General features: G+C 70.7%; 2 protein-coding genes across 3 annotated transcripts; both read right to left on the bottom strand.

Annotated features, from left to right (window-relative positions):
* Nucleotides 1-500: 500 nt before the first annotated feature.
* On the bottom strand, nt 501-6,725 carry QARS1 (glutaminyl-tRNA synthetase 1). The gene is made up of 23 exons (XM_083796231.1): nt 6,397-6,725; nt 5,651-5,760; nt 5,315-5,390; nt 5,031-5,095; nt 4,833-4,886; nt 4,499-4,556; nt 4,184-4,255; nt 3,962-4,047; nt 3,727-3,813; nt 3,556-3,655; nt 3,364-3,442; nt 3,176-3,284; nt 2,961-3,091; nt 2,761-2,853; nt 2,525-2,662; nt 2,362-2,449; nt 2,140-2,283; nt 1,961-2,065; nt 1,731-1,823; nt 1,432-1,559; nt 1,116-1,182; nt 844-969; nt 501-749 (listed from the first exon to the last, which is right to left on the bottom strand). Exons 1-23 carry the CDS (start codon nt 6,692-6,694, stop codon nt 699-701), a joined length of 2,358 nt encoding a protein of 785 aa, XP_083652357.1. The 5' UTR covers nt 6,695-6,725; the 3' UTR covers nt 501-698.
* A 908-nt stretch (nt 6,726-7,633) lies between these two features.
* LOC310880420 (epidermal differentiation-specific protein-like) lies at nt 7,634-10,046 on the bottom strand. Of its 2 annotated transcripts, none has more exons than XM_083796218.1 (2): nt 9,031-10,046; nt 7,634-8,877 (listed from the first exon to the last, which is right to left on the bottom strand). In XM_083796218.1, exon 2 carries the CDS (start codon nt 8,856-8,858, stop codon nt 7,809-7,811), a length of 1,050 nt encoding a protein of 349 aa, XP_083652344.1. In that variant the 5' UTR covers nt 8,859-8,877; nt 9,031-10,046; the 3' UTR covers nt 7,634-7,808. The 2 variants fall into 2 exon arrangements, with proteins under 2 accessions (XP_083652344.1, XP_083652343.1); XM_083796217.1 differs by having other exon boundaries at nt 9,646-9,780.
* Nucleotides 10,047-10,181: the final 135 nt, after the last annotated feature.

Genomic DNA, 10,181 nt, shown 5'->3' with positions numbered 1-10,181 from the left:
CCTTAAAGGGGCCGGCGCCGCTCGGGGGGAGGGAGGCCGACGCGGGGCGGGGACACGCGTGGGGAGCGGGAGGGCACGGGGCGGGCCGCGGCGGGTGGGAGGGGCGGGGGGGCCGCGGGGTGCGGTGCGTGGGGCCGCGCCCCGACCTGCAGGGTGCCCGCGGGGTGCCCATAAAGCCCCCACGGGGTGCCCACGGGAGTCCCGTGGGGTGCCCACGGGCCGTTACCAGGCGCCTCCGGGGCTGCGTGGAGCCGACTGGGCCCGTGGGGGGGAGGTGGGACAGGGGTAAGGCGGCCCACGGGGCTGGGGGACACGGGGTCAGGGCGCCCCAGGCTGGGGACCCCCCACTCAAGCCCCCCATAACGCAGGACGGTGCCGGGCGCTGTGCCCACACCCCCCCCCCCAGCCCTCCCGTGTCACCCCCACCCGTGTCCCCAAGCCCCCAGGGGACCCCCAGAGCCCCCCGGGGCCAGCAGGCAGCAAGAGCACGGAGCCACGGGTGGGATGCTCCAGTTTATTGAGGTGATGCCGTGGGGGGGGGCATGCACGGCCCCGTGGGGCTGTGCTAAGGCAGCTGTGGCGCTGGGGGGGGGGGGGGGCGCAGGGGCCGGGCTCCAGCCTGGGCCCCCCCCCCCGGGACGCGGCCCCACAGCCGGGCACGCAAGCGGCGGCGGTGGTGGGGGCAGCGGGGCCTCCGCTCAGGCTTTGCCGGGGTCTTCCTTCAGCGTCACCGTGCGGTTGAACACCAGCTGCGGAGAGAGAGGCAGGGGGAGGCGCTGAGCCCCGCAGCTCCCACCGGGGGGGGGGCCCGCAGCTCTGGGGGGGTCCTGCCGCGGGGCTCACCTTCCCCTCGGTGCTGTCGGGATCCACGGAGAAGTAGCCCAGGCGCTCGAACTGGAATTTGGCAAAGGGCCGGGCAGCGAGGACGGATCTGTCAGCCAGGGCATTGTCCACCACGCGTAGGGAGTCCTGGCGGGAGGGGACAGCGCTGTCACAGCACCCCCGGGCCCCCCGCCCCAATTCCTGGTGCCACCAGGGACAGGGGAGCAGGAGGGGCTGCAGGGAAGGGGGTGCCGCCCCGTGGGGCTGCGAGCCCAGCTCCTGCCAGCACTCACAGGATTGAGATCGCTCAGAAAGCCCCCGGGAACCTCCGCGGGGTCCTCGGGATTTTTGTGCAAAAACCTGAAAAAGGAGAGTCTCATCCGACGCCGGGGGGCGAGGGGCTGGAGGGCAGCAGTAGCGCCTGGCCCCCAGGGCGCCGTCCCTCCCCTGGGGACAAAACCCTGCCAGAAGGGGGAACGCAGAGCCACGAGGGACAGAAAGGTGCTGAACACGCGGCTCCGGTTTCAGCGGGCGGCGGGAGCCAGGCGGTGCCAGTCCCGGCGCCAGCAGCACCGCTGCGCCGGCCCCTGCCCACAGCCCCCTACTCACAGCCGCTCGTAGAGCCGCACTTCACACGTCAGCGGCTCCGACACCCAGTGGATGAAGGCTTTGGGCTTCTCGGCCGCCTCTGACTTTGTGCAGGTCACCTCCAGCTCCATCACGCGCCCGCTGGCGTTCTGGGCGAGGCGAGAGGAGCCGTCAGACCGGAGCCCTGCCCCGCAGCGCAGCTGGGGCTGAGGCACGGGGGCCCCGGCTCGGGGTCACCCTGCGCCCACAGGGCTCTGCTCCCACGGCCCTGCACGGCCCAGGGGTGGCAGGGAGCCCGCGCCCACCCCCAGGTCACCCACCTTGATGACGTTCTGGACGGCAATGACGTAGCCGGCGTGGCGCAGTCCCACGGGCTGCCCCGGGGCCAGCCGCTTGTAGCCCTTGTCCAGCTCCTGCGAGACAGTTCAGCGCTGCAAGAGGGGGCCCAGCACAGGTTCCCCCTCCCAGCACCTCTTTGTTCCCCCCCTCCTGTGTCTCCCCCCACGCCGATGCCGTTCCCAGGGGGCACGGAGCACCGCGCCCAGCTCACCTCCCTGAAGTCGGTCTCCTCGATGTAGACGGTGGGCTGGAAGGGCACTTTGTGGAAGCCCCGGCTCTCATCGGCTGGGAAGTTGGGCACAAGGACATCGATTGTCTGGGGACAAGGGAGGGGGGTGAACACCGACCCTGCGGAACCCCTGCTCCCAGCCCAGCCTGCGGCCGCCTCACCTCAGGAGCGGGGAAGTTGGTGATGGTGACCTTGAGAGGCTCCAGCACGGCCATGGCGCGGGGGGCCTGCTCGTTCAGCACCTCCCGCACGCATGCCTCCAGCAGGTGTGGCTCCATCGTTGCCTGGGCCACGGTCACACCGACCTGCGGGAGGGCCTGCCGTCACCCCGGGGGCTGGGGGACGCGGCTGCCCGCCGCCCCGCCCTGCCCCACGGCGCCTACCCGGGCGCAGAAGTTGTTGATGGCCTCGGGGGGGAAGCCTCGCCGGCGCAGGGCTGTCAGGGTGAAGAGCCGCGGGTCGTCCCAGTCCCTGAGAAAACACGGGTGTCACGACCAAAAACACGCCCCGAGCGAGCCCCACCCTGGCTGCCGGCCCCAATCCTACCTCACAGCACCCGTCTCCACCAGGCGGATGATTTTCCTCTTGGAGACGACGGTGTAGAGCAGGTTCAGGCGCCCGTACTCCCACTGCACAGGGCAGTAGACGTCCAGCGCGTTGCACAGCCAGAAGTAGGAGGAGCGCCTGCGAGGAAGGCGCGGAAATAACCTGGCTCAGCCCCACGCCTGCCCTCAGCCCCCCTGCCCAGCAGGGATCGGCCCCGGGCCGCGCACGGCGCTCACCTGGCCTGGAACTCCTTGGTGCAGAGGGAGTGCGTGATGTGCTCGATGGAGTCGCACAGGCAGTGCGTGTAGTCGTACGTGGGGTAGATGCACCTGCGAGAAGGATGCAGTCTGCCCTGGGCTCCCTGCACCACCCCCCGAGACCCCCCCAGTCCCCCAAGATGCAGACCCGTCCCCACAATCGCCGGGACTCTCCCCACCATTTGTCCCCGGTGCGGTGGTGCGGAGTGAACTTGACGCGGTAGGCGACGGGGTCCATCTTCCCGTCCTCCATCACCAGTTTCATCCGCAGCGTGGCCTCCCCCTCCCCAAACTTGCCCTTTCGCATGTCCTGCGGGGCGGGGAGCAGCTGTCAGCTGGGCCACGGACCCGAAACCCACAGAGTCCTGCAGCACCTGCCCCCGGCCAAGAGTACCTCGAAGAGAAGGAGCGATTCCTCCGCAGGCCGGTCCCGCCACGGCGAGGGCGGCGGGTTGTGGCCCTTGATCTCCTCGACTTTCTGGTGGCAGACGTAGGCCTGGCCCCTGCAAGGGGGACGCGCGGTCAGCGGACACGGGCAGCCCGTCCCCTGAGCATCCCCGCCCAGCGCCCCGGCACACCCACCTGCGGATGAGCTCCAGGGCCCAGGCGTAGAGCTGGTCGAAGTAGTCCGAGGCGTGGGTCACCGCGTAGGGCTGGTAGCCTGAGGGGACGGGGCAGGTTGGAGCTGCCCCCGGGGCCAGCAGCGGGACCCGCACACGGGGATGTCCCCGGCGGCAGCCCGGCCCACCCTGCCCTCGCCAGCCCGAGCTGTACCGAGCCACTCCACCATCTCCCGGATGGCCGTGAAGTACTTCTCCTCCTCCTTCTCGGGGTTGGTGTCGTCGTAGCGCAGGAAGCACACGCCCCCGTTGGCCTGGGGACACGGGGACAGTGAGCACCCGTTTCCCCCGAGGGGCCTGGGCGCAGCCCGGTGGCACCGCTCACCTTGGCGTAGCCGAAATTGAAGTTGATGGCCTTGGCGTGCCCGATGTGCAGGATCCCGTTGGGCTCAGGAGGGAACCGCGTCCGCACCTGCCAGGAGAAAATGGGACGTTTGTCCCGCAGCAGGAGACACCCCCTGTGGGGGCGGGACACCGAGGAGGAGTCCCCTACAGGCCCCCGTGCCCCCCTGACACCTCGCTGCACAACAGAGCCCCCCTCAGAGGGGACCCGAGCTCACCTGCCCGCCCGTGACCGCCAGGTGCTGCTTCAGCAGCGCCATGGTGTTGGGCGTCACCACGTAGCCCTCCGTCTTGTAGTTCTCTCCTGGGGTGACAGCATGGTCAGTGCTGTGGCGCCGCCCCGAGCCCAGCAGCCCGCGGGGAAGGGCACAGGGCCAGGACAGCCCTCCCCGGGGACACAAAGCCAGGGCCAGCACGCGGCAGTGCTTCCCTGCGCTCACCCGGCTTGTGGAACTTGAGGGCTTCTCCCCGCAGCTGCTCCAGCAGCGATTTCGTCTCTGTGCCCACCTCACCTGCAAAGAGAGACGGGGCCGAGCTGCTGCCACCTCCTCCTCCTCCGCCTGCCCACTGTGCTGCTGAGACCTCCCTTTTTACCCGTAAAGGACAAAACGTGCAGGAGCAGCGCTGCCCAATGGGACAAAGGGAGCTCCCCAAGCACCGCGAGCTGCCTGACCACAGCCCAGGTTGCTCCTGGGGCCGAGTCCCAGGAACCGGAGGGCTGGGGCAGCTGCTGGCAGGCTGACAGAGCCCCTCACCGTTCTCCACCACGGGCGCCTTCTGCTTCTCTTCCTGGACCGGCCGGGCCTTCGTAGCCTGCAGGGACAAGCGCAGCCTTAGTGTCCAGCTCCGACACGCTCCTTCCCCCTCGGTCCCATCCCAGGGTGGTGGCTGGGCCCCGGTTGGTGTGGGAAGTGCAGGGCCACAGCAGGCTCCTTGCACAGCCCCAGACCCCACAGAGCACTTGAGGAGCAGCGGGACCACGTACAGGGACGGGAACCAGCCCAGAGCACAGCCCCGAGGGTGGCTGGGGCTGCGGAGCAGCTGTTTGGGAAATGCCAGCCCAGTTCCCAGCCTTCCCCACTGCATCACCTTTGGTTTCTTTTCCAGGTCTGCTTCTGTCTTTGGTCCCAGCAAATGCAGCACCTGGGAAAAACAAGAACATCTTGATGTAGTGCCCCAGGGCCTGAGGGCAGCCCCGTGACCCGCAGCCTGTCCCACGCCCGCCTAGCACAAGCTATCCCTGGCCCCACACCGACAGGGGACAGGCAGTGCCCGACCCGCACCCACCTGCAGGTCCACCTCGTTCTTGATGCTCTTCCCGTCCGCCCACTGCAGCCGGCTGCGCGCCTCCCCTGCAGGGGGGAGCACAGCGTGGGCGAGGGGCCCGGGGGGTTTGGCCAGGGCTCCCCGCATCGACTCCTGGGCCAGCAGCCCCGGGATAGACCCAGGGCACCGGGGGTGCCCCTGCTCCTACGGCAGGGTGCCAGGGGCTGTGGAAGCCCAGAGGGGGACAGGACACAGGGCAGGAGGAGGTCCTGTCAAGGGATGGGGACCCCGCCGCCCCCACTCACCCATCAGCAGCCCCATGTTGAAGCGGTAGCGCTCGGCCAGCAGCTCCTCCCGGTGCCGGCTGATCACGGCCTCCACCTGGCGAGCGGAACGGGCACACCGGGGCTGAGCGGCGAGCCGGGGCCCCCCAGTCCTGTGCGGTGTCCCTCCGCTGGACCCCCCAGCCCCATGCTGTGTGTCCCCCCCCCACCCCCTGGTCCCATGTGGTGTCCCCCCAGACTCCCCAGCCCTATGTGGCGTCCCACCCCCAAGACTCCCCCGTCCTGAGGATCCTGATCCCATGTGTTGCCCCCCCGCTCCCTTGTGTCACCCCCCCCCCGCATCCCCCCGTCTCTCACCGCCTCCTCGATCTGCTCGGGGCTGACCCGCACGCCCACGCCGCACGCCTGCTCAAAGTCAGCTGCATCCAGGGGGTCAAGCGGGTGGCTGCGCAGGTACTGCAGGGCGGCTGCGGGCACAGCGCCGTCAGCAGTGGCACGGGCCCCCCCAAAAAGCCCTGGGACCCCCCAAAAGCCCTCCCCAAGCCCCCCAGGACAATTACAGGACCCCCCCAAGGCTCTCCCTAAGCCCTCCAGGACCCCCCCAAACCCCCCAAGACCCCCCCAAAGCCCCCCAGGACAACCCCAGGACCCCACCTAAGGCCCTTAGGATGCCCCAAAAGCCCCCAGGACGCTCCAAAGGCCCTCCCCAAGCCCCCCAGGACCCCCCCCCAAAGCCCTCCCCAAGCCCCCCAGGACAATCCCAAGACCCCACCTAAGGCCCTTAGGACCCCCCAAGGCCCCCAGGACCCCCTAAAGGTCCTCCCCAAGCCCCCCAGGACCCCCCAAGGCACCCCCGGACAACCCCAGGATCCCCCCAAGGCCCCCCAGATCTCCCTATAAGGCCCTATAAGGCCCCCCAGGACCCCCCCAAGGCCCCCAAGGCTCTCCCCAAGCCCTCCGGGACCCCCCAAGGCCCCCCAGATCTCCCCATAAGGCCCCCCAGGACCCCCTAAAGGTCCTCCCCAAGCCCCCCAGGACCCCCATAAGGCCCCCCAGAACCCCCCCCCGGGACCCCTCCCCATGACCCCCCGGCCGCGCCGCACCGCCGAGCTGCAGGTCGCTGCGGATGTCCCCGCGGCCGATGTACGCCACGAGGAAGGCCAGGCGGCCGGGGTCGCGGAGCCGGGCGGCCGCGTTGTAGAGCAGAGCCCCGGTGGCCTTGTCCAGGCCGGAGCCCAGCGCGCCGCGGGCCTGCAGCACGGCGCGGCGGAGCTGGGCGCTGAGGGCGGCGTTGCGCAGCGTCTCGCGGGCCTTGGCCTCGCTCAGGCCGATGCCGGTGAAGAGCCCCAGCGCCTCCGCCTCCTCCTCCGCCGGCTCCGCCGCCGCCATCGCCGCCGCCATCTTGGCGCCCTCCTCCTACCGAGGCGGGGAGGAGGGCGGGCCGGCCCGGCTCACCGAGCCAATCGGCTCCGCGCGCCGCACGCCGCGGCCAATAGGGAGGGGGAGAGCCGAGAGGGTTCGGCGAATAGGAAGGAGGGGGGCGTGGCTAGGAGGGCGGGTAGGGGTGTCTTTTAAAGGGACAGGCGGCCGCCGCCACGTGGGGGGCAGGCCCGGGGCGGGGCTGGGGGCTGGAGGGGGCGGCTCCGGGGAGCCCGAGAGGGCCCGGCCCGGCCGCCACGGGGGTCCCTCGGTGTGTCCCCACGGCCACCCATGTCCCTTACTGTGTCGCCACAGCCACGCGTGTCCATCCCCGTGTCCCCGCGGCCATATATATCCCTCACTGTGTCCCCACGGCCACCCCTTCAATCCCCACGTCCCCCTTTGTGTCCCCACAGCCACATGTCCCCCACCCCCCGTATGTCCCCACAACCACCCGTGCCCATCCCCATGCCCCCTCTTGTGTCCCCATGGCCACCCGTGTCCCTCACTGTATCCCCACAGCCACACGTGTCCATCCCTTTGTCCCCTCTAGCCACAAGCATCCCCCCCTTCATGTCCCCACAGCTCCCCATATCCATCCTCGTGTCCCCCCAGCCTCAAGTTTCCCCCCTTTATGTCCCCATGTCCCCCCCTTTATGTCCCCACGGCCACCCATGTCCATCCCCATGTCCCCTCTTGTGTCCCCACAGCCCCAAGTGTCCCCCCCTTTATGTCCCCACTGCCACCGATGTCTATCCCTGCGTCCCTCCCTGCTGTCCCCACAGCCACTCGTGTCCATCCCCACCATGTCCCCACAGCCACACGTCCCCACCACATCCCCTCACACTTCCCCGCAACATGGCCGCTGCCAGCCCCCAGCAGCAGCAGCAGCAGCAGCAGCAGCAGCAGCAGCAGCAGCAGGGCACTTCAGGACGGGATTTATTGTCACTGCCCCCATGTTGGGGCTCCCTGGGCACCGTGGGGCCAGCTGCAGCACCGGGTCCAGCCCACCGGAGCCACCCACCGAGGTGTCCCCACGGGCACGCGCCCCACAACCCCACACCGTGAGCAGGGCACGCGGGGCGGCAGCACGGGCTCAGCACCCGCCGGGCACCTGCTCCGTCCCCACTGCGCCCCCCGGCTCCGTGCCGGCGGCCGGCAGAGGCTTCATGCTGAAGCGGGCGCTGATGTTGGTGCCCGAGACGCTGCGGTACTCGCCCAGCTCGGTGCGCACCGCCTCGTTCTGGGTGACGGTGAGCAGCACGGGCACGGACAGCGTCACCTCCTTGCGCAGCACGCGGATGCTCAGCGCCGTGCGCGGGGGGATCTTGGCCGGCAGCTGCACCTCCACCCGCTCCCGCCGCGTGCTGGACTCGCTGCGCCCCTTCTGCACCGTGAAGACGTTGGAGGCCTCCACGGCCAGCGTGAAGGAGAGCCCGGCCTTCAGGCTGGTGCTGTTGCTGAAGTGGAAGCTCTGCCAGAGCGTGGTGCTGTACTCCCGCGTGCTGCCGGCCGCCAGCGCCTGCTCCGCCGCCGTCTCGTTCACCCCCACGATCTCGTCCACCAGCACCTCCCGCTCGGCCTCCACCCGCTTCTGCTCCCACAGGAGGCGCGCCGAGACCAGAGGCCGCCCGGGCCGCAGCGGGCGCAGGTGCGAGAGCCTCGCCTGGAAGTTCAGCTCGGGCTTGTAGTCGGCGAGGCGCTCGCCGGGCCAGGCCAGGCAGTGCCAGCCCCCGCGGCCGGGGTGCTGGTAGAGCAGCCAGACCCCCCGCTGCACCACGTGGGAGGCCACGCGGTCGTTGAAGTAGCCGTAGGCCAGGTTGGTCTCCTCCGTCACCACCTTGCAGGCCCCCTGGAAGTTGGGGCGCTCGTAGAGGGTGATCTGGGGGTCCCCCAGGTCGTCGTGCACCAGGCGCAGCGCCGAGAAGCTGTTGGGCCGCCCCACCGAGGGGTACTCGCCCTCCTCGAAGGCGTGCGGCTCCCCCTCGTACTTGGGCTCCGTGTAGGCGATCCAGGGCTGCCCCACCACCTTCAGGGAGGCGATGCAGTTCCCAAAGTCCAGCTCGTGCAGGTCGGGCACGTCGCAGGTGAACTCCCGGCTCAGCCCCTCGAAGTTGGCGCGCTCGTACACCGTGATCCGGTTCATGGTGCCGCGGGCGCCGTCCCTGCAGGGGGCACAGCGTGTGTCAAACCCGTGACGCGGGCTCGCGCGGGGCTGTGGGGAAAGTCCGGGTGGCAAAGAGCCCTCTCCCAGCACCTCCTCTCCCCCCTTTCCCTTCAAGTCCCCCCCCCCCCCGTCCCAGTCCCTGCGCTCTCACCGTCTCCACTGGCAGCACCCTGACGCTGGCCCGCGGCCGTGCCTTTTATCGAGGGGGCGGCAGGGCCGCGGCGTGCCGCGACATGAAGCGAGGGCGATGCCGACGCTCGCCTCCGCGCCCTCCTCGCCCAGCCCCGGCCCCGCTGCGGCAGCGGGCACCCGCACGGCCCCGGCGCACCGGGACGCCAGGCGGCCCCGCCGACCAGCCCTGCCGGAAAGTCCTGCCGCACCCCGGGCACGCGGCGCTCCAGCGCTAACGAGTCACCGCCAATTATCAACGGTGCTTCCGTGCCCTGCCCGCACTAATTACCGAGTGTGCTGCCGGTGGGGCAGGAACGGCCGGCTCGGCCCGGCGGGGTGAGAGGGTGCAGTGGTGGGACTGGGTGGCACCTGGGGACGAGCCCCTGCTGCGCCATGGTGCCAGCGGGAGCTCAGTGCGGGCCCTGCCACGGCACAGCACGGCACGGCACGGCACAGCACGGCCACCTGGCACGGGACAGCCCCTGGACTGGCAGAATGTAGCCCCTGACATGGCACGGCACGGCACGGCGTGTTAGGACGGAGCCCTGAGGCACGGCGTGGTGTGACGCGGTACGACGCAGCCCCCCGCACAGACCTGCGCCCGAGGAAGGCCCGGGCAGGCGGTGGTGGCACTTGTACCCCCTCGTCCCTCTTGGTGGGGACGTCCCCGACCCCGCTGCAGGGCAGGATGCTCCGGGACCTCCTGGGGCGGCCACGGTGCTGCTGGAGGGAATCGGTGCCACTGCTGGGCACGGAGGGAGGTGGGGGCACGGCCCTGGCCCCACACAAACCGCTGGCGCCAGGCGCAGGGCGCACACCCTCCGACACCCCCAGCTGCGCCCTGGAGCCAGGCTCGGGCAACCTGAGGTGCCAAGGCAGGTTGGGGCCCCTCGGTCCCAGGGGACAGCAGGGCAGGGACAGGCAGGCACAGTGAGGGCCAGCGAGCCGGGGCTCAGCCCCACAACCCCCCACAGGGCAGCAGCTGCCCCCCCCCCACAACCCCAATTCTCCCAGCGGCGAGGGGCAGCCTCGCACCCGCAGCCCCCTCTGCTCCGCCAGCCCCTTCCCGTGCCACCCCAGGGGCAGCAGCTCCCCCCCAACCCAGCACTCCCCCCCCCCCCCCAAAATGCG

This window comes from Anser anser (genome assembly GCF_964211835.1).
Source record: "Anser anser genome assembly, chromosome: 12".
NCBI lineage: Eukaryota > Metazoa > Chordata > Aves > Anseriformes > Anatidae > Anser > Anser anser.
The sequence above is the reverse complement of the archived record's forward strand: the minus strand, read 5'-3'. Positions and strand labels throughout refer to the sequence as shown.

Bases quoted from the DNA above. Each gene is read 5' to 3' on its own strand.
- QARS1 (XM_083796231.1), bottom strand. From the start codon at position 6,694: ATGGCGGCGGCGATGGCGGCGGCGGAGCCGGCGGAGGAGGAGGCGGAG. The intron at 5,761-6,396 runs GTGCGGCGCGGC...CTGTGCCCGCAG, and splicing joins CAGCGACCTGCAGCTCGGCG to CCGCCCTGCAGTACCTGCGC. The intron at 3,285-3,363 runs GTGGGTGTGCCG...TCCCCCTTGCAG, and splicing joins GCCCTGGAGCTCATCCGCAG to GGGCCAGGCCTACGTCTGCC.
- LOC310880420 (XM_083796218.1), bottom strand. From the start codon at position 8,858: ATGAACCGGATCACGGTGTACGAGCGCGCCAACTTCGAGGGGCTGAGC.